This window comes from Gordionus sp. m RMFG-2023, chromosome 1 (assembly GCF_954871325.1).
Source record: "Gordionus sp. m RMFG-2023 chromosome 1, tfGorSpeb1-WG-v2, whole genome shotgun sequence".
NCBI lineage: Eukaryota > Metazoa > Nematomorpha > Gordioida > Chordodea > Parachordodidae > Gordionus > Gordionus sp. m RMFG-2023.
The window spans coordinates 35,302,639-35,330,574 of NC_088775.1; the positions used below are offsets into that span (position 1 = coordinate 35,302,639).

Below are 27,936 nucleotides of genomic sequence, written 5' to 3' on the forward strand. Positions count from 1 at the left end.
ATATATAAATTTTGAATAGGTCACTAATATTTCTTAAAGCCAATGATACCCTTTTTTTTTATATCTAAATTAAAAATATTATTGGCGCTAAATGTTGATTGTCTGAAAATTGAGCATATGATGGAAAATTTATATTCAAAAACACTTTTATGCTAATTTCTTTAGTTTTAAAAGGTTGAAAAGTTATAAGTAGTTATCTTTTTACCACGGTTACTATCTAACCCTGTTCTCCTATATATAATAGGATCTTATAGACGAATCCAAGTAGTTAAATATAAATATAACCTTGATTCCAAAAGCAGTTATCTTCAATATACACTCTATGGTAAATAATACTGTAAAGGCACTGTTTAGATAATGCAAAGTGAGTGTAAACTTGAAGCTCTGGTTAGCGTGCTATATTTTTTTTAAGTTTAGGGAATATGGTTAAAACTCATAATTACTTTCATCATCAAAATTATAGTGTTGAGTGCTATTAAAATCATGATAAAATACTCAAACCATATCGAAACTACCAACTTCCAAACTTTGTATTGATAAGTTTCTTTGTTTATGGGCATGTATCTTTCTATAGGCTTGGCATTTATGGCAAAGTCTAAGCATTGTTTCTAAAAATATAATAAGGTAATAAGTAAATCAATTAATATTTAAGTTTTTCAATTTATTTATTAATTTAATAAAATTCTTATAATATTCAAGTTTAAAATGATGACCTGATTTTTATCTAAATCACCTTCTTCCAACTCTTTTTCTCCCTGCTCTTGAAACGTGATTATGATAAGTGCAACGAATATGTTCACAAAGAAGAAAGGAAATACTATGAAAAATACTATATAATAAATCGCCATTTCCATTCGGTATCCTGGCTGAGGCCCCTGATCATTTTTAGTGGCATCCATGGAATTTTGTAAAACGCTTTAAATATAGAACAATCAAAATATTATTTTTTATTCAGTATAATATTTTATTAACTATGAATCTTCTATTTTTTAATATTTTTAAGCATAGAATGACTAAATTTGGTTAAAGCAATTATTCTCACTTTTAAAGGTTAAATGTCACTAAGTTATCAATTATAAATTATAATCAATATAATTTAAAATCAGTATATCTTATACTTTGGCCATCCTTCTCCCGTAGTTACGGTGAATAAAGTAAGCATAGCCCTCAGCACATCGTCATAATTAAAATTATGTCTTTTCCATTCTCTCAAATGAACCTCTGGTAATATTTTGGCATCTTTGTACACATAATATTCCCCCCTTTGTGCAGAAAAAATACAATAGTTTAGATTAAGAAAGTAATGTGATTAAAAATATAAGTATTAAATTTATATAAAGTTATTTAGCATAATAATTATTATGCAAATGAAAAGTGAGCCATTTAATAAAAATTATAGTTATATATTGCATAAAAAATTATAAAGATTCAAATTTTAAAAAACATAATATATCATGTATAATATTTAACCTACAACTATTTTTCAACTTTTTGGAAAAATCTGTGCAATAATAAAATTTCCCGCTAAATAGTTGGACAGCGATGACGGCAAATATAAATTGAAAAAGCATATAGACTATCATTATGTTAAAGACATTTTTTAAAGAATTTACTACGCATTCGAATACTGCCTATATTATTTATAAATAAAATATTAATTAGTATATAATTAGATCTATTGCTGATAAAATTTACTTTTAATTTTGGAACCCTATTTATAGTTTTCAATGGTCGTAATACTCGGAGAACTCGCAAGGATTTTATTGTGTTCAAATTTTTGGCTGCCCCTTCACTATCGCTATTTTATAAATATGTATATTGTATTTACAGTATAGTTGCATCGGGCCATTTTCCAAGCCCGACTCGGCCCGAAATTTAAAAAACCTTTAAACAAAAAGGCCCGATCCCAAATAAATTTTTTTTCTATTTGTCCCCAACGACCCAAAATAAAAATTATTTGACCGCCAGACCCGGCCTAAATTTATTTAAATATAGAAAAATTTAATTTTTTTTTATTGTAAAAAAAAATATTAGCGCCTTGTTTTTTGCAAGAATTTTAAAATATTTCTATTTATTTGACAAAATGTAATGATATGCTTAAAAATTTAAGCCCGACCCGACCTGACACGAAATTTTTTAAATAATATTAGGCCCAACCCAACTTAAACCAAAATAATTTTTTTAAATAGACCGGGCCCTGCCCGAAACCCCTTTGTCGGGTCGGTTTCAGGCCGGGCCGTGATTTGCAAATCTTTAATTTACAGAGATTTATTTATATTCATTAAAAATAATAAGAAGAATATTATTAATTCATAAATAAATTAAATATTATGATTATAAACAACTTAAAATATCAGACATTAAATAAAAGTATAATTCATTAAAAAATTACGCAAATACGAAACCAATCAAAGCGCATATAACTACGGTTGCATCTAAAACGTTCCACAAGTCTCTGAAATAAGAACCTGGATGCAGTAGTAAACCCTGATTTATCATCTAAATTTTATAGTAAAATTATATAATAATTATAAAATCATAATACTTTTAAAAGCATTTCGATCGTGAAAACTCCAGTAAATACGTAATCGAAATAATTTAAAACTTTGTTTCTATGGGATTTTTCGTTGACAGGATCTTCAGCTGCTAAAGTAATACTACTTCCGCATATAACTTATAAATAGTGAAAATGATATTTGAATTTTGTAAATTTTTGAAAAAAGGATAATTTTATTATATGATTTTTAAACTTAGATTTATTTATTGTGTTCACATTCTTAATCTTAACATTCATTTCTTTATCCACTCTTGGCCATATAGTGATTAATTAGGCAAATATGGCTCAATTATAAAGCATGTGCCTATAGAATCTGATAACTCTTGAAGCCCGAGTTATTTTTTTGAAAACTTTTCACAAGATCGAGGGTTCCTTAGGGTAAAACTTTGATGATATTATGGATAAAACTCGGTTAGCTCTTTCATGGAGTAAGCCCAAACCCGGAGATTGATAAAGGCCACTGTTCAAAACTAATTGTGAGGAACATTCAAATATTATATATTGGAAAGAAGTATTAAATCGCCATAAGTGTAGACTGGCCATCACTTTAACTTTCTGATCTAGTTATGCTTTGTCACAAATAATTAGAACTTATGTACTTATAAAAGCATTTAATAATAATAAATAGGATTGTATGGTCAGGTTATTACACATAAATATATTATCATTATATCTGGTTAATAAGCATCTTTAACCTGCAAATGATAAGATTCCAATTTATAAAATATTATTATTAGATGAGTGTGAATTTAAATTAAATTTGTATTAGGTTAAACTATTTATATTATAGTATTTTAAATTTAGCTTCTTATATACATATTTTATCTTGTAATATTTAATATCTTTATTTAAATTCTTAAAAAAAATACGGCCAATTAATATACTATGACTACATAAACTCAATTAGTTCAAAAACGGTTACAAAAAAAGTTCTTAATTTTATTTTAGATTAAAAACTGGGCTATATACTATATTAAATCTTTTCAATAAAATTAATAGCCACTTTTAAAATCAAGGCCTGTTATGCCACTTACCTACCCTTAAATTATCATACATTCTTTTAATCAATAAATTTCATGAGAGATACCAGTTATTAAAGAAAAATAATTTTTCAATATAATAAATTTCTGCTTTGTTCTTATGTAAGGAGCACAAAGAGAACATATTTTAGTAAAAGATCAGATTATTTATAAAATTAGAATATATGAATTACCTAACATAATAAATAGGTCAAAATATTTCAAGTTAACGATAAAATGGGCTCCACGGCGGATAAAATTTGTCGGTTTAAGTATAAAAAAGGAAGTAAAGGGTATCAATTTTTTCTTCCCATCGTCAAAAGACTCGTCGAGAATTGCATCTGAAAAATTTAAATTTATATAAAATTATAATATTGTTGAATTAAATTTAAAATGTACAAATAATAAAATTTTTTGTTTGCAATTTCAATTTGATATCTCGTTTTCCATATATGTTATTGAAAACAAGAATATTTAAAAGAATGGAACTCATATAAGGTAACAACTGAACAATAATTAATTCATTTGAAGTCATCTCCAAGAGGGCCAGATTTATTCAAACAAAAAGGGGGAGAATTTGACCATAATTCAAAAAAATTATTTTTTTAAAAAATATTATACACAAAAAATATTGAAAAAATCACTTATTTATTTTTATTCTCATTCATATATTTTAGAAGATTTTATGCAATTAATTAAAAGTTTTCTTTTGAAATCTTTTACAATTTTTCAAATTTGTTTATATTCAACTTCAAACTTAAATTTATTATCAAACGTCGTCATAATACTTTTAGATCTTCCCATTTATTGTTTATAAATTTGTTTTTTTCTAAATCGAAACTATTGTTTTATTAGCTATATTTTGAAATGATAGAATTTTATCATGATCATCACATTTTATAGGTTCTTTTAACCGAGCTATAAAAGATACTAATAACTTGAGCTCTTAAAGTTTATACTAATATATATATTATTAATTAAAAACATTTCTGTTATAATGTCTTTTTTAAAAATAATTAAGCCTCTCCCATTTTTCAAAAATTATTTTAATATTGAATTGGGATTTTTTGAGGATAAAAATAGGATTTATCAGCTAAATTTTTATAAACTTTTTCAAGAGCCGGAATCAATTATGGCCATCTAGTTGCAAAACTCAGTGGAAGTTCTGAAAATTTGATATCTAGAGAATATATAATTTTCTTTTAAATGGGTACTATATCTGTAAATCTGCTGAATTCGGCATAACATTTCATATCAACTATATCCATTTTCTTTATAAATTATATGAAACCGGCTACCAAAAAAGATAATATGTTTAATTCCAACACACTCGTGTTTTCAACAGAAAACATTTGAAATTGAAAGATTAGAATTTTCAACTGTTTGATGAAATTTTTTTTCGAACTTTATTTGAAACCCTTCTTTCTTTATTAAAATAGGGGAGAATTATGGGAATGTTTTAGTATTTCTGTTATTTGATACATAAAGATGAGGTATGATTTCCTTGAAATCCTCTAAAGTGTTTTTTAATTTCAGGACCTAGAATATTTTGGGGAAATCAAGAGTCTAAATCGGGAGGTCTGACAACCTTGATTATCTCCAATAATCGATTTAAACAAATTTTCAATTTTTTATTAAATAATTTAATTTAATTTTAATTTTAATTTTAATTTTAATTATAATTTTAATTTAATTTTAAATTTAATTTAATTTAATTTAATTTAACTTAATTTAATTTAATTTAATTTAATTTAATTTAATATGACACCCACAATGTTAACTCATATAAGAATTTATTATGTTAGATAAATTGATAAAACTAAAACACTAAAAATAATTAGAAGAAATCATGCAAATATATTGAAGCCTTGAGTGATTTACATGGCAAGGATGCCATATTAAAAATGAAACATTTTGTAACTATAAAATAAGAAACAGGGTAATATGATGGAAGCAATTAAGATTTTATATATTATTTTTGCAAACACCTTTAGTTGGTATATTATATCTTAAAATAATAGTAGTTAATAATATCGAAAATATATTCGTATTAAAAATCTAACTCAAAACTTTTTATCAAGGAAGAAAAAAATAGCTTTCCTAAAAACACGTAAAAAAGAGAAGAAAAGATATCTAATTTATTATATCCATTGTGGTATGAATAATAAGATGTTTATATTTTAATAATATATTTTAATAAATAGATGGCGTTAATGAATTGAATGCAAATTGTTATATTCATTATCAAAAGGATTTAGTAGTAAAATTTATTAAACTATCACTGTTATATATTATATAACTGTCAAATACGTCTGAAGTGGCATTTTACCTAATATTTTATAATCAATTATTTATAATAGAGGATTATAAACTATATGTCTACTTACTTTTTATAATCAATTATATATAATAGAGGATTATAAACTATATGTCTACTTACTTTTTAAAAAGAAATCTCTTATATTTATTTAGACCTTGAAAATGTTTTTAGGAAGAGGCATGGTAATTAAATTTAAAAATTAATAATATTAGTGATTTTGAACTCGGCTAATTACAATATTAAATTTGTTAATTTTCAATTAATAAATGATTATATTAATTTAATCAGGGTTATATAATAATTAAAATAATAAAAATCAATTAAGCTTCAACTGTTAATACTAAATTAATATTTAGTGAGTGATATTTATATTCTATTTTTAACACAGAATTTAATTGCAAGTTAACATAGTGAAAATATAATTTATAATGTATTAATCTAATTCAATAATTAAAATAGTATTCATATAATAAAATTTTAGATGGTCTTATTAATTTTTAAATAATAAAATTAAATCTATATATAACTTAATAGAATTATAAAAGAAATTATATAGGGGGGCAATCAAAAAAATTTATTTTTAGTTCAAGAGGATATTAAGGAGCCATTAAAAAAAAATTTTTTGCTTAAGGGGGATATTTAAATTTTTCAGGGGGCTCGAGCCCCTGCGCGCCCTCCCACCCCCTAGTGACCACTGTGTGGTTTCATATATAGCAATTCTTTAAATATCAATTTAGCTAATGAAAACTTCTACCTACCCCCCCCCCCAGCCCAAAATAATGCAATATTACACTATAAGTTTGAAAAAAAAGAAGTTAACTTTTTTTAAAATAATGACTATTTAATTCAAAATTTTCAGAAACAAATTATTTTAAGAGAAAATATATGAAAAACCAAACTTATTTTAAAAAATCTAATATAACCCAAGAACCTGCAATAGATGAGCGTAAAAACCTCCAATAAAATTTAAGGAAAAACAACATGAATTTTTATAATTCGCTAAGCATTGCATATCATTACCCTTTAATAAATGGCATTACATTACTACATTATCATAATATAAACAATAAACTATTGTCAACTAAACTAAATTTTGATTAGGGCTTTTGTAAATTTATTAGTTCAGTCTATATTATTTCTAAAATTAGTCATCTAGTAATCTCATCTGGAAAATTTAAAAATTGAGTAAATTTTACTTTCATGATTGCCATTGTCGATTTCTATAACCTTGTTTGGTGACATTAAATGATTTGAGTTTTGATACATGCTTATCATGAGATCTTTATCTCTATGGCTAATAAATAATAATAAGATTGATGTATTACATAGTGGTTTGAACCCAATTTGAATTTTATATGGTTTCGGAAAGTTTGATTTGGGTTCTCATGTTAAGGAAATTGGTTTGGAGTAGTATTAGAGTAAATGATATTTTTTTAGGTTAATTTTAAAAAAAAGTTTTTATTAGGCTATGTTTAATGAATTTTTTTTTCAAAAGTTTGATAACTTTTGCTACTTTTATATTTTTTAAGGAAATTGTATGTTAGATTTTTAAAATTGTCTAGAAATGTTTTGTATATTTTTTCTTTTTTAGATAAAAAAAAGCTTATTTATTTTTATAATAACTTTTAGCAATGCAAGTAAGTCGATATCTTAATTGTTTATATTAAATTAAATTGTATTTTTTATTCAGTTGTTTGTTTTTCAAAATTTATTTATATATAGCATTTATTTTTATAATCGTTAATTGTTTTTTATACGACCTTTGTTTTAAGTTTTGAACATAACCTTATCAAAAATCTAAATTTATTGTATTCATTTTATTCAGGAAGTGACATATGAGTTAATTATTCATTTGAACCCAAACCAAGCACAAATTTTTTTTGAGTTAATAATTGGTTGATAAATTTGCAATGGTCTTCGGTTCACAGTGAAAATAGGCTTAACTGAATTCACGATTCAAGTTCGGCTTAAACCAATGAAGGTATCAATTCGATAAAATTTTAATTAGATATTAATAATTATATTATTAACCCTTAAAAGTTATTGATTCGTATAAATTAATATGGAGATAAAAAATTGGTTACAAAATGCCTTATCTGCGATTAGCCTACCTGTAAAATAATAATTAAAAAAACAATTTTATTATATATGTCAAACATATTTTATTATAAACATTTTCGAGAATCTGGTATACTCTATTATTCATTCATCTTAAAAATTGATCACTCAAAGATTGTTTTATGGTTGCATGATGATAAATTAATAAGCATCGTGAAAATATACTTAGAAATATTGTTAGTCTGTTTTTCGTCATATGAATATAGCGTTGGAAAACTGGAAATGTATTGTGAATACTCATTCATTTTGTTGTTGTTGGCTTCGATTTCAATTTCGGCATTTTTCTTATGATCAAATTTAAACAAAAAGGATATAATTATATATTTTTTTTATCTCATGGCTTTATTTAAATTTTATGTACCTTTTCATTTTCAGCAATGGTAGCAGCCTCTTCAGCAGCAGTTAGTTCTTGAGCATTTGCAAGATTATCAACAGCAATAGCCAAAAATACATTTAAGAGTGTATCTTAATATTAATATATGTAGTTTTATTTACTCTGTTTTTGTTATTTATTTCTATTAACCTCTACATCTATCATTAATGGTAGGGTAACCTTTTATGACTATTCAAATATTTTAAAAAAAAACCGTTTTCGCTTTATAAATAACTGGAGTCGAAATTTCCTATTTTAAATTTAATTGTCAACTAAATTTTTGATTCAAAATATTAAAACTTCCAAAAATGTGTAATATAGTTAGATTTGATATAAAAATAAAATTAATAAACTGGAAGATTTTGATTTCACCTTCTTTTTAGACAGAAGAAATTGTGAATGAGTCAATTCCTTTTTGAAATAAATAACTGGGTTAGTTCTATTTTAAAAACACCCAAAGGCTGTATTTTGACTATTCTTATTTCTAAATAGAATTTTGTTTACCAGTCTATATAGCTTTCTCTAAACCGAATAGAAAAAATAACTATTTAGATCAAAGATTTTTTAAATAAAAACAATACATATCATTATAAACCAAGTATATAGTATATACAAGATTTCCCATTCAAAAAGGAAAATGCCAATCAAAAAAGGAAAAGTGCCAATCATAAAAGGAAAAGGTCCGATCAAAAAAGGAAAAGGTTTAATTAAAAAATTAAAAGGTCCTATCAATAAAGGTAAAGTCCCAAAGGCTTAGGTAAAAGTCAGATCAAAAAAGAAAAAGTGTAAAAAAGGAAAAAGTTCAATCAAAAAAAGAAAAGTGTCAAACAAAAAAGGAAAAAATCCAATCAAAATAAGAAAAGTGCCAATCAAAAAAGGAAAATTTCCCAAAAGGAAAGGAAAAGTGACAATCAAAATAAGAAAAGTGCCAATCAAAAAAGGAAAATTTCCCAAAAGGAAAGGAAAAGTGACAATCAAAAAAGGAAATTTATTCAAAAAAGGAAAATCGTAATTTTTTTAAATATATTTTTTTATTATTCCTTCTGATTTTATTTCTAACTTTTTGCGATTTCTTTAAGTCATTTTCAATCCTTATTTTTCATATCTTTTCTCAATATATTTTTCTTCTCATTTTTGATAATTCATTTTTGTATTTTTAAAAATAATTTATTAATTTTTCCTGTTATTTTTCTTCACTTTTCTACTCCATCTTTTAACAATTCTTTCTAGTGTTGTTAAAACGCCGCGAGTCGCGACCCCGACCCAAAGCTCGGGTCGTTTTATTCGACCCCGACTCAATGTTTGGGTCGTTTTTTTCGACTTCGACCCGAGTTCAAGCCGAAAAAACGACTTCGACCCAAAATATGGGTCGTTTTTTTCGACTCCGACCCAAGTCCAAGCTGAAAAAAACGACCTCGACCCAAAATATGGGTCGTTTTTTACGACTCCGACTCAAAATTTGGGTTGTATTTTTCGACTCAAACTTGAAATTTGGGTCGTATTTTCGACTCAAACTTGAAGTTTAGATCGTATTTTTCGACTCAAACTTGAAGTTTAGATCGTATTTTTCGACTCAAACTTGAAGTTTAGATCGTATTTTTCAACTCCAACTCAAAGTTTGGGTCGTTTTTCTGACTCAGACTCAAACATCGGGTCGTTTCATTCAATCCGACCCAAAATATGGATCTTTTTTTTTAAAGACGACTTAAAGTTAGGGTTGCTTTTTTTCACCCCTAACCCAATATCTAGATCATTTTTTTCGACCAAAAGTCAAATAACATTTAGTATATATTAATATTATAGGCGGGAAAGTTACTTAAAGCTTCTTTAAATTATAATGCTCTGATTAACAATTCATCATAGTTATATTTTAAAATTTGTAAGTGAAGACGTACCATAGAAAAGTGCCATTTGTCATGATGGTTATTTTTGAACTTTTTTAAATGAAATAGATAAAAATAGATATTGTAGACATGTTAAATCAAAATTTCAGTGATGATGTACCATAGATAAGTGGTAATTGTCATAATCGCTATTTTTGAACTTTTTTGAGTTTTTTTAAAGCAAATTGCTAAAAATATATATTCTAACATGTTAAATTAAAAATTCAATGAGGATGTATCATAGATAGGTGACGATTGTCATAATCGCTATTTTTGAACTTTTTCAAATTTTTTTAAAGGAAATATCTAAAAATATATATTCTAAAATGTTAAATTAAAAATTCGTAGAGATGTATCATAGATAGGTGACAATTGTCATAATCGCTATTTTTGAACTTTTTCAAATTTTTTTAAAGGAAATAGCTAAAAATATATATTCTAAACATGTTAAATTAAAAATTCAGTGAGGATGTATCATAGATAGGTGACAATTGTCATAATCGGTATTTTTGAACTTTTTCAAATTTTTTTAAAGGAAATAGCTAAAAATATATATTCTAAACATGTTAAATTAAAAATTCAATGAGGATGTATCATAGATAGGTGACAATTGTCATAATCGCTATTTTTGAACTTTTTCAAATTTTTTTAAAGGAAATATCTAAAAATATATATTCTAAACATGTTAAATTAAAAATTCAGTGAGAATGTATCATAGATAGGTGACAATTGTCATAATCGCTATTTTTGAACTTTTTCTAATATTTTTAAAGGAAATATCTAAAAAAATATATTCTAAACATGTTAAATTAAATATTCAGTGAGGATGTATCATAGATAGGTGACAATTGTCATAATCGCTATTTTTAAACTTTTTCAAATTTTTTTAAAGGAAATATCTAAAAATATATATTCTAAACATGTTAAATTAAAAATTCAGTGAGGATGTATCATAGATAGTTGACAATTGTCATAATCGCTATTTTTGAACTTTTTCAAATTTTTTTAAAGGAAATAGCTAAAAATATATATTCTAAACATGTTAAATTAAAAATTCAGTGAGGATGTATCATAGATAGGTGACAATTGTCATAATCGCTATTTTTGAACTTTTTCAAATTTTTTTAAAGGAAATATCTAAAAATATATATTCTAAACATGTTAAATTAAAAATTCAGTGAGGATGTATCATAGATAGGTGACAATTGTTATAATCGCTATTTTTGAACTATTTTATTCGACCAAAAGTCAAATAACATTTAGTATATATTAATATTATAGGCGGGAAAGTAACTTAAAGCTTCTTTAAATTATAATGCTCTGATTAACTATTCATCATAGTTATATTTTTAAATGAAGATGTACCATAGAAAAGTGGCATTTGTCATGATGGTTATTTTTGAACTTTTTTAAATGAAATAGATAAAAATATATATTGTAGACATGTTATATCAAAATTTCAGTGATGATGTACCATAGATCACTGAATTTTTAATTTAACATGTTTAGAATATATATTTTTAGATATTTCCTTTAAAAAAATTTGAAAAAGTTCAAAAATAGCGATTATGACAATTGTCACCTATATATGATACATCCTCACTGAATTTTTAATTTAACATGTTTAGAATATATATTTTTAGCTATTTCCTTTAAAAAAATTTGAAAAAGTTCAAAAATAACGATTATGACAATTGTCACCTATCTATGATACATCCTCACTGAATTTTTAATTTAACATGTTTAGAATATATATTTTTAGCAATTTGCTTTAAAAAAACTCAAAAAAGTTAAAAAATAGCGATTATGACAATTGTCACCTATCTATGATACATCCTCACTGAATTTTTAATTTAACATGTTTAGAATATATATTTTTAGCTATTTCCTTTAAAAAAATTTGAAAAAGTTCAAAAATAGCGATTATGACAATTGTCACCTATCTATGATATATCCCCAATGAATTTTTAATTTAACATGTTTAGAATATATATTTTTAGATATTTCCTTTAAAAAAAAAGTTCAAAAATAGCGATTATGACAATTGTCACCTATCTATGATACATCCTCACTGAATTTTTAATTTAACATGTTTAGAATATATATTTTTAGCAATTTGCTTTAAAAAAACTCAAAAAAGTTCAAAAATAGCGAATATGACAATTACCACTTATCTATGGTACATCATCACTGAAATTTTGATTTAACATGTCTACAATATATATTTTTGTCTATTTCATTTAAAAAAGTTCAAAAATAACCATCATGACAAATGGCACTTTTCTATGGTACATCTTCACTTAAAAATTTTAAAATATAACTATGATGAATAGTTAATCAGAGCATTATAATTTAAAGAAGCTTTAAGTAACTTTCCCGCTTATAATATTAATATATACTAAATTTTATTTGACTTTTGGTCGAAAAAAATGATGTAGATATTGGGTTAGGGGTGAAAAAAAGCAACCCTAACTTTAAGTCGTCTTTAAAAAAAAAGATCCATATTTTGGGTCTGATTGAATGAAACGACCCGATGTTTGAGTCTGAATCAGAAAAACGACCCAAACTTTGAGTTGGAGTCGAAAAATACGATCTAAACTTCAAGTTTGAGTCGAAAAATACGACCCAAACTTCAAGTTTGAGTCGAAAAATACGACCCAAATTTCAAGTTTGAGTCGAAAAATACAACCCAAATTTTGAGTCGGAGTCGTAAAAAACGACCCATATTTTGGGTCGAGGTCGTTTTTTTCAGCTTGGACTTGGGTCGGAGTCGAAAAAAACCACCCATATTTTGGGTCGAAGTCGTTTTTTTCGGCTTGAACTCGGGTCGAAGTCGAAAAAAACGACCCAAAATTTGGGTGAGCTCTGTTCGAGCCGACTCGGCTAAGCCGATTAACAACACTAAATCTTTCCTCTTTTTTAATCCTACTAGAGACCTTCATGGGCCGGGCCGGCCCATGTCCCTGGTCCTAATTATAAATTTTCTATTAGCTTATTTTAAGGATATTTAATAGGACAAATATAACAAATCATTCTGATTTTATTAGTGTTATTTATCAAATTTCCTATACACTTTGGGAGAGTATATATTTTTTAAATCGGAAATTGGTATAATTTTACTTAACTTAACACAAACAACGGCCTGGGCACGAAACAGCGAAAAAAGAAACAGCGAAATTCAGGGAATATTCCCAAAAATGTTCCCAAAGATGGCCAACATTTTCGATATGACATATATTTTCTCAAGTTAGCATCAAATTCAAAGCAAAATCCCAACAGTAGCAGAAAATTTAAAAACAATTGTTAGACGTAGACATAGATATTCAAGTAAACTTTTTATAATATTTGAAAATAAAATTTAATTAGAAAACTCAAAAAGGACATAATTTCATAAACTATAAAGGTTATGAATATATACACCATAAAAAATAATAAATATGAAACATGATATACTTTGCAAATCAAATCAAGGTACATAAATATCATAATCAAATTATTACAAAAAGATTTTCTTTTAGAGTTTTATATTTATTGTAATAAATGTAATTTAGATGCAAGTTTAATTGAAATTTGCAAATAATGTATAATATTCCTTTAAACAATTAATCAAATAAATCTATCCATACAATTACAATGTAAATATTCCATTCACTTTTAATTTACATATTATTTATAAATATTGTTGAGATGTATATTTTATATGAATTTTTAATAAAGTATTTATTCTGTTTCTATATGGTTGAGTTATTATAATATTATATATTATCCAGTGCAAATATAAATGATATCCTTCTATGGAAAGTATAAATAGTTAAGATAAATTGTGAATGTAAATGAGTTATTATTTAAAATATAAATAATTAAAAAAACCCTTCATTTAAAATGAGTAAATTTTTATAAGATAGAAAGTGCTTGGCATGCTTTTAAATTAAATTTAAAAAAATTAGAAAATTATCCATTAACCCTTCAATACTCTGATGATTATTTTTATCATTTATTCTGATTTTCACATATTCTGAAAGTAAGTATAATAAAATTTATAATGTAATATCATTTTTCACATACCATAATAAAAATGTTGATACAAATGATACAAGAAATCCTGAAATTATAATATTTTATAATATGACTAAAGGTAGGTTAGATATGGTGTATTGAATGACAAAAAATGATACAATTTTAAGCCGGTCTTACACACTTCTAAACATAATATCAATTAATTCACATGATATAGCAAACATAAAAATATCCATTTTAAGAAGTAATTATATATATAAAATATCAATGGAACTTATTAAATCATATTTAGAAGTACAACAAAAATGATCAGATTATCCTGACTTTTGAAGAAACCTATATGCAATCATTGACATATAATTTATACCAAAATATTAAATACAAAAGGAGATATATAAGGAGATATATACAAAAGGAGATAAATACAAAAGGAGATATATACAAAAGGAGATATATACAAAAGGAGATATTTTGAAAATTAATTACTGTATGCTATGTATAATTTTGGTAGATATTTAGCAATATTATTGTATTATAAATGGTCTATGCTATGATAAAAATATTGAATATTGTTTTACATAAATATATTTTATATTAGGCAATAATTTTGGAAAAAAAATTAATACATATTTATTGCTCTAGATTAAATCATTTTATATAAATCATTTTTATAATATCTTTAATATATTTAATTAAAAATATAATAAATATTTACTATATCAAAATATATAAGATAATAGCATTATTATTAATATTTTAACAATATATATATTATTTAAATTTATGACTTTTTTAGTGGAGTCATACATAAATGGGAACATTTTTTATTTTTCGCTATTTTGGTTTTCGCTGTTTCGTACCGAATTCAACACAACTGGTTTAGAGTGTATAGCTACTATAGGTATTAAATATTATTTATATTTTGAGGAAAATTACATAACATACTCTTTTTTCTGAACTAATTTATTTTTTTATGTTTTTTTTATATATGGGATGGGTATTATATTACTTTCTCCTTTGTAATAAATTGTAGTATTTTTAATTTTTATTTTAGATATAATGAATAAAAATCAAGAAATAGTTAAAAAAATTACATTTTCAAGAATACAAATTATTAGCAAACAACTCATTGAAGAGCAAGGTCTGGGATTCTTTTAGTATAATAATAGACAATCAGAATAATAAAATCGGATATGTCCAATGTAAAAGATGCCAAGACATACTTTCATATTCAAATAAAGTAGGATCATCCCATTTATCAAGACATAAATGTAAACCAAATCCTATAATTAAATTATCTTCTTTTTATCCAATTAAAAATGATAAAACATCATATACAAATGAAAAAAAGGAAGTTATCAATAGATGTGTAAAATTTTGTGCTGTGGATATTCGCCCATTTTAATGTATAGCTGGTAAAGGCTTTAAACATTTAGCACAATATTTTATTGAAGTTGGTTCAAAGAAGGGTTTGATTGATATTGTAAATATTTTGCCAAGTGCTATAACTATATCAAGGCATATGAATGATATTTCTCAAAATTTGCACAAAAAAATATTCCCAGAAGTACAAAATGCTTTAATAAATTATTTTTGTAGTGCAACAACTGATTTATACACAGATGATTTCAAAAAGTACACATATATAACATTAACTCTTCACTACATAATTAAATGGAAATTAATAAAACATGTTTTGTTTACTTCTCTTTTTTTAGAAGATAAAAAAACAAGTGAAAATATACACAAAGAACTTGTTTCTAATTTTGCTAAACTTGGATATGCTTCTGATGCATTTTATAAATTCACATTCATCACTGATCAAGGTAGCAATTTGATAAAGGCTTTAGAACCATATAAACGGTTAAACTGTTCTGCTCATCTCATTAACACTATTCTAAGAAATACTTTTTCTCCAAAATATATGCAAATATCTACACCCTTATTATATAACCTTATTCTTCAATGTAAATCACTAACAAGATTTTTTAAGCAAAGTAGATTAAATAAGAGTTTATCAAAGACTGTTTGCCAAATATCTTAACAAGGTTAAATTCGAAATTAAAAATGTTTAAAAGTATTTATGAACAATATGAAGAAATTTTAGATTGTTTACAGAAAAGAAATATGGAGGATAAGCTTAATTCTATTGATAAAAATGGGTTGAAATCATTAATAGACATGTTGACCCCATATGATCAGGCAGCCAAGGAGCTGGAGGGAGATAGAAGTTCTATATTATTTAAAGTTTTATTAATTTATAAAACATTGGAAAAGTTACCAGTGTCTGATATTTTATACGAAGCGTATCAAAATAATAGTGAAATTGGAAAGTTAAAATTAAGAGCAAAGGAATTTTTAATATCAAAATTCCAAATAGATATTTTACACAAAATCGCTACATTTTTAAATCCTAAATTCCGCCAATTAAAAATACTTACTTTGGAAGAAGCACTTGAAGTAAAAAATAGTACAAGGGCCTTAATGATTGATTATTCAGATCATCATCCAATTCCTATATATGATCTAGATGAAGCAAATATCCCTAGAGCTTCAAGTAACATATATTTTATAAATATATTTATCTATATAATATTTTTAGATACTTCAGATCTGGATGAAGTGCATGTGCATGTTCCTATTCCTACTTCGAGGATTACTAGAGCTACCAGTAATTTATTCTTTATAAATCTTTTTAGCTATATAATATTTTTAGCTATATAATATTTTTAGCTTCATCCTCATTATTGGATATGTCTTCATGGGAGGATGATACAATACTTCATAATGAGACGGATGCTGATGAGATTAATTTATATATGGATATTCAGCTAAATGAAGAGAATATCAACTATGATGACTGCATCCTAGATTGGTGGAAGAAGCATGAAAAAATCCAAAAAAATTCCAGTGAACGGAATTTCAGTACTATTGGAAGGGTTATTGAAGAAAGAAGAACAAATTTAAATAACGAAATTGTAGATAACATATTATTTTTAAATGATAATTTATAAATATAAATTAAAATTTTGTTTATATCATTTATTAATATTATATATATTATTACTAAATAAAATATTATATTTCTATTAGTATTACTTCAGCATAAGTTAAGTATACATAAAATAATTTTATGGGCTTGGGAAATTTTTTAAATATTATAGCGGGCTTGGGAATTTTTTTAAATATTAAAAACGGGCCGGGCCTGGGCTTAAAATTTTTTTTACGATGGGCCTGGGCCGGGCTTGGTCCTAAAATTAAATAATAACATGGTTTAAAAATATATATTAAAAATTATATGTAAAATATTAAATAACAATAAAAATATATTGTAAATTTTTTCTCGCATAGTTAAATTAGATATTTATAAATTTAATAATAAAATTTATAATGTTAAACTAATTAGATAGTTTTAAAAATTTTAATAATTTTTTATAATTTTTAAATAAAAGAAAAATCATTTAACTTGGTAAATATAAATAAAAAGTAAAGGTGATCGCTAATATGTTTGGGATTAAAAATTTTAAACCTAGAGTAGTTTCTAGATAGTCCAATCGCTTAAATATTGATGCATCTACGATTGAGGATTTTTATAAAATAAATATTTTTACTCCCCTTATTGATACATTTTTATTTCAATTAAAGGAAAGATTTATTAGTCACATTTTTATTTTAAACAGCTTTTATTTTCTTTTGCCGGTTGAGTCTAAATATACTTGAAACGCGAGAGGATATATAGAAAATCTCAGAGTTTTATTCTGCTGAATTGTCAGGATCGTATGATAAATTACTTTGTGATGTTGAATTTTGGTATAAAAATTTGACAGAATAGAGTATTTTGAGACCAAAATATGCTTTGCAGGCCCTTTCCATGTGTCCCTGCCTAATATCAAAACATTGCCTTTTATTTTAGCTACCTTACCGATTAGCACCTGCACTAATGAAAGGTCTTTTTCATCTTTGAAAAGGTTAAAAACCTATTTAAGAAATAGCACCGGTGAAAGCTGTTTAGGAGATTATTCTAAATAAAAATTTGATTCTAGATGAATTCGTCAAATCTCAGAGAAAACTTCTCTTTATAAGTTCAAATTATAAAATTGCTATATTACTATAATATGATCTTAGGAATAAAATTTTTATATACAAAACGTAATTAAAATGAATTCTTAGTCATAATATTTATATACTATACTATTTTTAAAAAAATAATGCATTTGCACTAAGAATTAGTGATCTGCATCGGGCCTAATTTTTCAAGCCCGGATCTGCCCGAAATTTTTTTTAAAAAGTTTTGTCGGCCTGGCTCGAATTTATTTAAATATAGAAAACTAATATTTTTTTCATTTATGCTGGCTACTATAGTGGTTAGACACCAATAAATCATAAAATTGACAAATTTTTAAAATGCGGGTTGGGAACGAAGCCTCAAAAAAAATTAAACCCCCCCTCCCCCCCCCTAATGGATTAATCTTGGCTACGCCACAGTCTAGCATGATATGAAAGAAGAGCCTTGGTAAGACTTTTGACAGTCTGGGGCATGACCTTTAAAAACTCCCAATTTACTTAAGCTTTAAAATCCTAAATTAACAAACTAGGTGAGGGTCATTTTTAAACGTAAATAAGGCGTTAAGATTTTAGCAATATATAGATAATTTGTAATAAATTACTAAATTAATTTATACTTTTTAACATTATTCACCTTTAAATACATAAGAGACAAAATAATTTGGTGGCCATAGCGGTTTTGGTACAATGCCCCGGCCGATTTCTCGTTTGCACAAGACTATATATAAAACACCTTTATGATCACAATTATGAAGTTGGAGCATAGGAATTCATACATTATATACTTATTTTTATTTTTAAATAGGACCATTTTAATTAGAAAATATACGTTTTTCTATCCAAATTTTACTCTATTTAGATTTAAAACAAAAATTAAGAACAGTTATGAGATATTCAAAAAAAAGGTATACTATTCGATGGTTACCTTCTTTTTAAAGAGTTTAGTTAGTACACATTTAAAACAAACGCAGAAATAAGAAAATATGACATCAGGAATACAGCGGCATAATGTTTAAATAATACAACTATAATATATTTTTTTATTTGTTATAGTTTATTTCTGAAATTGTTTGACAGTACAGTTATAATATAAGATTATTTATTATTATTAAATAAATAATTAGAGACTCACAATTTCCAAATAAAGTTAGAATTATGAAAAAGATTGCATATATCATGCCGCCATTTGCCACACCCCCTTGAGATTTTATACCATTGTACATAATTTCATTCCAATCTTCACCGGTAAGTATCTGTTTACATGTTTATACATATAAAGTATAATTAAATTTAATATAACTTGGTTAAAATTATATTCAACCTGGAAGACGGTTAACAAAGCGACTGTAAAGCTATCAAAATTATTTGGAGGAGTACCCTCTAGAAAATTGAACCTACAAAATAGAGATTTTTAAATAAAAACTACCGCATTTATAGAATTAATTATTACTCGCCACCAAATAATTGCATCCCTAACATCGCAAAAATGAGTATGAAAAGGAAAAGAAGAAATAGCAACGATATAATTGATCGCATACTACTTAGCAAAGATATAACTAAATTGCGCAAAGATGACCAATATCTATAATTAAAATATATTTTTTAAATAAATCTATAAATATTCGGGTTAAAATTAAAAATAATTAACCTTGTGACCTTGAAAATTCGTAGAAGCCTTAGAGCTCGCAATATACTTATGCCAAAGGAACCGCCTTTGAAATGACTCCATATTACTTCAAATATACTACCAACTATAACCTATATATAAAAATTCCAGGTGTGGAAAATTATTAGATTCCAATTTTTAAAATTAATAACCAAATAACATTATCGCATAATTTTATTAAATTATAGCTAATTAATATTAATGTAATTAATCCTGCCTTCAATGTTATTCAAATAATGGATAATTAGTAGATATACGCCTTAACTTACATAAATAGTAACCTTAACCCGTTATATTGCCTGTTCCTAGTAATGATGCAATAATTAATCTAAGAAGGGCTGTAAATGCGGGGTTGTATTAAGAAATACGGCCCCTCCTCATAAATTTTAAATTTATGAAAATAATTTAAATTGGTGTTAAATTAAAAGTAAATTGCTATGAGCGAATAACATAAATTAGTCATTTAGAGAAATTAGTTTATCTGTAACACGATATATTTATGTAGTTTTAAAAATTTTTATCGGCCGAACTAATAAAACTTTAGACTCACTCTAACCCGCTTCACACATATGGCATGAAATTATTTTAGCCCAGTCCCTTACTCTTAATTATTTCAATCATCTATACATATTTCAATGGATAGGTATTAATATTATGAGAATATGAAAATATCACCACAAATAAAACTTCTAAAATATATATCCATATCTGTGTTTTGATGGGATAAGGCAAATGCTGAGATCTGAATTGCTGCAATTCTTGTTGAGGTTTTTACCTCTGTGTAATCAAGTCATTTAAAAATAGCATTTTTTTAAAATATATTCTACACCATATGGATATCGTGCCGGTGATTATCACAAACTTTAATTAATATTGTACGTCATATTAATTTTTTATTTTTTCTTTAAGTTTAAAACTTTTGCCACATTGAGCAGCAAGATGTATCCCATAATGACAGTTATATTGTCATAAGAAACTTCTAAAGGAAATGGATAATTTTCAGTATGACACTCCTGTAATAATGTTTAGGGAGAATGGCGAAGATCATTTTAGAACTCATTAGATCTGATCATTTTAGAATTATGCAATTATTATAAAACAGAAATATATTAATTGCTATGTAATTATTGCAGGCGAGAATAATTTTCATATAGTTAATCTAGAAGAAGTATTAAGAAGATTTGATAAGGCTGGACTGACAACGACGACCGATAAAATTAAAATTGGAGAAAAGTCAGTTACTTATTTAGGTAATGTTATTGACGAATTCGGAATTCACCCTACAGATGATTAATGCCATTAAAAATTGTAAAACACTGTCTAATGTTAAAAAATTACGTTCGTTTCTTGGAATGATGAATTACCATAAGTCGTTTATAAAAAATTTACATCCAATTTGTGGGTCTTTACACCGACTAACGAGTAAAAATGTTAGTTGGTTTTGATCAGCTAAAGAAAATGAAATATTTAATAGAGTTAAAAAAATATTATCAAAAGAAGATACAATAAATTCCTTATTCAGCCGATATTCCTGTCGTGATTTCTTTTGACGCATCCTAAGATGGTCTAGGAGCTGTTATTGCACACCGATTTCTTACTGTCCAGGAGAAACAGAGTGCTTACGCATCGAGGACACTATCGGCGGCTGAAAAGAATTATACCACCATTGATTGGGAGACTTCAGCGATCATATTCGCTATCAAGAAGTTTCATCAATATATTTATGGAAAACATTTTATTTTGGTTACGGATCATAAACCTTTAAAATATATCTTAGGTGATAAAAGAGACCTAAATAAAATTACAAATAACCGTTTAATACGGTGGGCGACGAAACTATTAAATTACGACTATGAGATAATTCATAGACCTGGTAATCAAAACAAATGTGCCGACGCTTTGTCCCGTTTGTGGGTAGAGAGAGAAAAAAAACTCATGTTACCAAAAAATTCGAGGATGAAATAAGAGAATTAAAAATTAATTTAATAGAAGATTTACCTTTCACTCGCAATAAAGTCGTAAATGAAACTAGCAATGATATCAATCTGAAAGAGAATATTAAATTTATTAAAAATCATTGGTATATTGATAATATAAATAATATTTCGGAGATTTTAAAAAAATTCATTTTAATTAAAGATAACATTTTGTTCGAAGAAGGATTATTATTTTATAATGAATTATTATTCCCGATAATCTAAAGAAGGAGATTTTGAATGTTATTCTTCAAGGAAATCCTGGGATATTGGGGAAATTAGTAGATACTATGTTATTTGGACAAATCTTAATCGTGATGTTGAAGAGTTCATTAAATGCTGCAAGAGTTGTGAGGAGGGAAGACCGGGAACTTGCCGTTATACAATTGGAACATTCCTACCCGACCTTGGAAACTAATACACACTGAGTTGGTAGGCCCCCTATCTGGAACGTAGTGGTTAATTTGCGTAGACGCTTTCACCAAATGGGTTGAAGTTGCTATTTTAACGCATAGAGTGTAATAAATAATCAGCATAATTATTTCCCTAGATTTGGGTTACCTCTTTACATTGTCTCAGATAACGGTACTTAGTTTATTGGATCTGAATTCAAAACATTTCTTTTTAAAAACAATATAACATTTTAAATTGGCCCCTTATAGCCCCAAATCGAATGGTTTGGCTGAGAGTTATATACGTACGATAAAGACGCGTTGATATGCTGGAAGGAGATGTGGGACTATGGAGAAGTTAAATTTAGCGAATGTTTTAATTAATCACATAAATATTCCAAATGCAACTACTGGTAAATCCTCTGCTGAAATGATGATTGGAAAGCCGCTCATGACAGCGTTAGATGGAAATTATCTACGAGAAAAAGGACTGAAAACGCATTATGAAAACAAATATTATAAAGATAGGAACGTTGAGACCCGTGAATTTGTAGAGAAGCAAAAGGTATGAGTAGAAAACGGAAGGACTGCGATATGGCTACAGGGACAGTGTTCAACGGAAAAGTGCGATATTGTATGATGTTGAATCTGAGGGTCTTGTTAAAAATAAGCATGCCGACCAACTGAGAGATACAAACTAAGAAAATACCCAACAATGAATGAGGATTTGAACAATGAAGAACATAATGGAAATGCAACTCTTAAAAAAAGAGTTTCGAAACCCCCAATACGTTATCATGATGAATTCAATTTGTAGTGGGGAGAACTGTAATGTATTTATATAAATATAAATTGTATTTTGTTAATCTGGTTTTAAGCTACAATTTATTGAATAGATTAAATAGATAAACGATTTTGTAAGAGTATATATGGATATATATTTTCTTATTGTAAACATATAATATATTTTATTTTTATACATAAATAAATCCCTTCATTTCAGTTTATAATTACTTAAATTTTAAATATTGATAATTATTTAAATAAAAACTGATGTATCGGCATATATAACAATTACAAATTATCTTAGAAGTACGTTGGAACAGAAAAAACTTACTTCAGTATCTGTTATGCATCGAAAATATTATATGGATGATATAATAAAAAAAATTGACTTATAAGTTAAAGACGCGATAAAAAAATTGTTTGAATTTTTTAAATATAATTTATAGTGATATTTAATTCTTGTTATAAAATTGATTAGACTCAGCTTCAAATATCAGAAAATAGAAATAAAGAATTGATGTATTCCTGAAATAAAATCGAATCATTTATTTTTTTTCAATACCCCTTATAGGATATGGATACAAATTTTGATAACTATCAAAGGAAGGATTTTTAAAAAAATGAGTGTCAGAAAGTATATACCCACCAGTTTTGAAAATATTTCAATATTAAAGGCTAAAAATATTTTATTAAAACTCTGCTACTTATATCAAATTTAATATTACATGATTTCTAAGTTTTAATGAATTATAAATAGTTACTATGCAATCAAATTTGTTAAAGGAGGATTTGAAATAAGTGCGTATTCCTAGGCCATACATTTTTATGCTCATCTCCATAATAAATAAGGCTAAAAATATATATTCCGTCGTCTCTATTTCAAAATAAATTTGAATAATTATATTGTATAAACAAATTTTCTCTATAAATTAACTAATTTTCAAAATTATTTTAAAAAGTGTAAAATCGTCCCCCTCTTAGTTTCAAAAAAGTCCGATATACATTCTACTTTATATATTTAATTAATTTACATACTTAAATGTTAAATTGATATGCATAGTAATGCTTTCTTAGTTTTAATGATACATTTTTTTTATCTATTTTTTTATCAATGAATTAATACAAACTATCTCAATTTCTTTTACCCAAAGCTGTGCCTAGCCATATCGGTTGACCATAATGTTCTACTGCGACGCATAATGTATTAAGAAATACCAAAACAATAACTGCCCAATAAAACGTTTGAGTCTTGACTGTACGTCTTAGAAAAAATCTTTAATTATAATATGTAATAAATTGAAATTTAAAAAAAATTTTATTACAAAATACTAAGTGAATGAATGACCCCTTGCAATTATAATAATTAATAAAATATTAAATATAATGTTGATAAAAAAGGAGTTTTTATGATTTCAAACTCTGACTCATACGACCAAGGCAGTATGAGCCGACTCATGAGTTCAACTCCTAATCCAAATAACTAGGTCGGTTATGGAGTAAAACTTACGAATTAAATTTAAAAGCTAGCTCCTTGCGCCTATTTAGTCGGCTTAAAATTGAGATGACTTTTTACTTAACTTCGAATTTGCCGTTAGACAATATTATATATAAATAGAGTGTATTCATAGAAAATTGTATCTAATAAATAATTGGTTAAAAATGATTTATAATACTTGAGGCGCTTGGATGCATGTTTCCATTTATGCATGAGAGTTTGCTTTTTTTCGTTTTCTTGATCCTCATCTAAATATATAATAAAAAGAAGAATATGACTCTGCAATAAAGAGTAATTAACATTAAAATATAAAAAAATGTACTTTCATCATCTTGATCATCAGTATCCTTAGAATTGATAGTTTTTTGAAAAGCAGCTTTCCTTCTAGCTAATAAACAAAACAAAAATATGTATATCAAAATTTATTTATTTCTTGAAAAATTCCTAACCCAAAATAATCAAATTATATTGATTACACATACATAACCAATGTGCGTACAATTATATCAAGAGTTATTATGCTTATTGATGAGACCTAACAAGGTCGAAATTAATCTATAATTACGAAATTTATTATGTACTTAAAATTTTTTAATATTTATCTATAATAAATACATTTAAAATTAATTAAATTTACTTAAAATTAATAAAAGAGATTTATAATCTATAATATGTTGAATTGCTAAAAATGAGTTAATTTTGACATCAATCACCACTTTTATACACCATTTAATAAGTAAATTATGGCAATATGATTATTATAAATAAAATAGATGGTGCTAAAGAATAATAAAATTTTATATAGTAACAACTATCTGATTTTATCCAAAATTAAAATTTTATATAATAACAACTATCTGATTTTATCCAAAATTTTATTATATTTATCTAATAAAGTTTCTCCAATAAAAAGACCGTAACCCTAAAATAATCAAGAGTTGTTTTAATACATAGTCAATGTTAATGATGTAAGCATAGGGCAAACACCCGAGAATTTGCCCTATAGATTTATTTATTTTCCCTATGAATATTCCCTATTTCGTTTTTATAAATGGTAATTTATTTTTATGTTTTTTGCCGTTTTTTATCTTTCAACTGCGTCCGCTCTACATATATTAGGCAATCATTTAAATATAAATTAAGATAGAGTATTAGCAAATCTATCTGAATATCGTAGGAAAGAAAGCTTTTGGAAATGTCGTGCTATATGGGAAGAACACGAACAAAGATAAGAAATAGACTCTACCATGAAATAGTAAAAAATTGGTTTCAATTCTTTATAATCAACATTTACACTATAAAATTTTTCCAGAATCCAATAAAATGGGAACAACCAATGATGGGATACATATATGTGAATGCATTTTTAATTCTGGGGATGCATACTATTATTTATTTCTATGTATTATAAGTATAAATATAATATTTTCAGTGTTTAATTTCTTATTTTTCCTTATTTTCCAGATATTTTTCACGGAAATTTCCCCATGGCCTAAATTCCGCGGTTTTACATCAGCTAATGTACATTAATAATCTGCATCGGGCCTCATTTTTCAAGCCCGGTCCGGCCCTAACGCGATTTTTTTTTTAAATTTTGCTGGCCACCCGAAATTATTTTTGAAAAAATATACCGGCCCGAAGTTATAAATATGGAAATTAATTTTTATAAATAACTCAAAATAAACGATATATGTTATAGTGCATCTAGTTTCTATAAATAAAATCAAATATTTTTAGTTTACATAAAAAATTTAACAGAAAATTGTTTAAAAAAAATTCTAAGGTCCGACCCTACCCGGCCCGAATTTTCTTAAAAAATATTAGGCCCGACCCAGCCCGAACCCGATTTTTTAAAAAATAGGCCGGAACAGACCGGACCGGGTTCGGGCCTAGCCTACTTTTACAAATCTCTAATGTACATATAATGATATCAAGAGTAGTTATGTGCTATACTCATACGACCTAACAAAGTCGAATCAGAATAGCTATTTGATATCATATATGTACTCTAAATTTTCTAATATATCTTAAAAACTAATTAAAGGTACTAATTTAAAATTAACCTAAAATTAATAAAAGAGATTTTATAATCTCTAGTACATTGGGGATTTGCCAAAAATAAATGAGTTTTGACTAAATCACCAAATATATTATAATTACATTTGAATTTATATTATATGTAATAGAGGCAATATTATATAAAATTTTTACACTTCTCAAAATAGTATATTTCAAACCTTCTAATATTATTTTCTTTTCTTCTTCAGTAGTTTTTTCCTCCGCTAGTATAACCTCCTCTTGAAAAACAAGCATTTTTAAAAATTTATAAGTAGAGGAATGTGGTTTACCTGCTTTGCAAATCCATTCCAAGTATCCATTCAATTCCCTTTCCATCATTTGTTGTCTTCTTAATTTTAAGAATTCTCTCCGATTCTCTACTCTCTCTCTTTCTTTGGCAAATTCTCTAGGTTTTTTTAACATTTATTCATAGGTAAAAAATTTTAAATAAATCACATCATACCCACTTAGCACACCCAGAACAAGATTTAGCATAAAAAAAGATCCCAAGACGATCAACGGCACAAAATATATCCAATTGAAAGTATTACCAAATGCATCATTCGTCTAAAATTATTTGAAAATTTATCATAAACATTGTAAAGGATAGATTTTAGCTAAGAGCTTAAAATAATTATTCTCTGAGACAATATTTTTACTAATATTAAAAATTGCATAAATATTATTATTTTTATCAAAGTTTTAGTAAATTTCTTGATAAAAGTGTACATTGTAATATAAATATTTACTAATTTTATGTATTTAACTTCTTAATATTAATAGATTAGATTTAAGGATTACTTTTATGTTTATTACATATTTACATAATGTTATAAGGTGTTATAGATCAAATCACATATAGTATATAGTAGATGATCTAGTAAAATTAATAAACAGTTATAATAATTAGAAAAAAAACATACATAATATAAAACCGTAGTCCATCCTTCCATTGTTATGCATTGAAAGACTGTTAACATAGCGAATCCAATATTATCGAAGCTAGTTATTCCATAATTTGGACCTAACCATGAATCCTTGCATGTTTCTGTCAGTAAATCGCATTTAAAAGCTCCAGATTCCCCTGTTTGTGAGCAAGGGGTTGGGCTTTCTACCAATTTCCCTATTAAGAATAATAAGAAAACTCATAACTATTTTAAATAAAATAGATTTCCATATCCATCAAGATTTAAATAATAGGAATAAAAGTT

General features: G+C 25.8%; 1 protein-coding gene across 1 annotated transcript in view; it reads right to left on the reverse strand.

The window, feature by feature from the left end:
- The window catches only part of LOC135924652 (voltage-dependent calcium channel type A subunit alpha-1-like), a 161,334-nt gene that overhangs the window by 23,696 nt on the left and 109,702 nt on the right, over positions 1–27,936 (reverse strand). Inside the window, exons 8-31 of the mRNA XM_065459745.1 lie at positions 27,649–27,848; positions 27,189–27,292; positions 27,016–27,131; positions 26,905–26,964; positions 24,990–25,055; positions 24,846–24,915; positions 24,318–24,445; positions 23,934–24,046; positions 20,001–20,110; positions 19,803–19,934; positions 19,674–19,746; positions 19,485–19,605; positions 8,376–8,479; positions 8,180–8,298; positions 7,093–7,190; positions 3,771–3,917; positions 2,546–2,673; positions 2,393–2,499; positions 1,696–1,798; positions 1,471–1,631; positions 1,119–1,262; positions 714–915; positions 444–608; positions 286–396 (exon numbers count right to left, since the gene is read on the reverse strand). Of these exons, the coding sequence (XP_065315817.1) occupies positions 286–396; positions 444–608; positions 714–915; positions 1,119–1,262; positions 1,471–1,631; positions 1,696–1,798; positions 2,393–2,499; positions 2,546–2,673; positions 3,771–3,917; positions 7,093–7,190; positions 8,180–8,298; positions 8,376–8,479; positions 19,485–19,605; positions 19,674–19,746; positions 19,803–19,934; positions 20,001–20,110; positions 23,934–24,046; positions 24,318–24,445; positions 24,846–24,915; positions 24,990–25,055; positions 26,905–26,964; positions 27,016–27,131; positions 27,189–27,292; positions 27,649–27,848 (2,882 nt within the window). The remainder of the gene's footprint in view (positions 1–285; positions 397–443; positions 609–713; positions 916–1,118; positions 1,263–1,470; positions 1,632–1,695; positions 1,799–2,392; positions 2,500–2,545; positions 2,674–3,770; positions 3,918–7,092; positions 7,191–8,179; positions 8,299–8,375; positions 8,480–19,484; positions 19,606–19,673; positions 19,747–19,802; positions 19,935–20,000; positions 20,111–23,933; positions 24,047–24,317; positions 24,446–24,845; positions 24,916–24,989; positions 25,056–26,904; positions 26,965–27,015; positions 27,132–27,188; positions 27,293–27,648; positions 27,849–27,936) is intronic.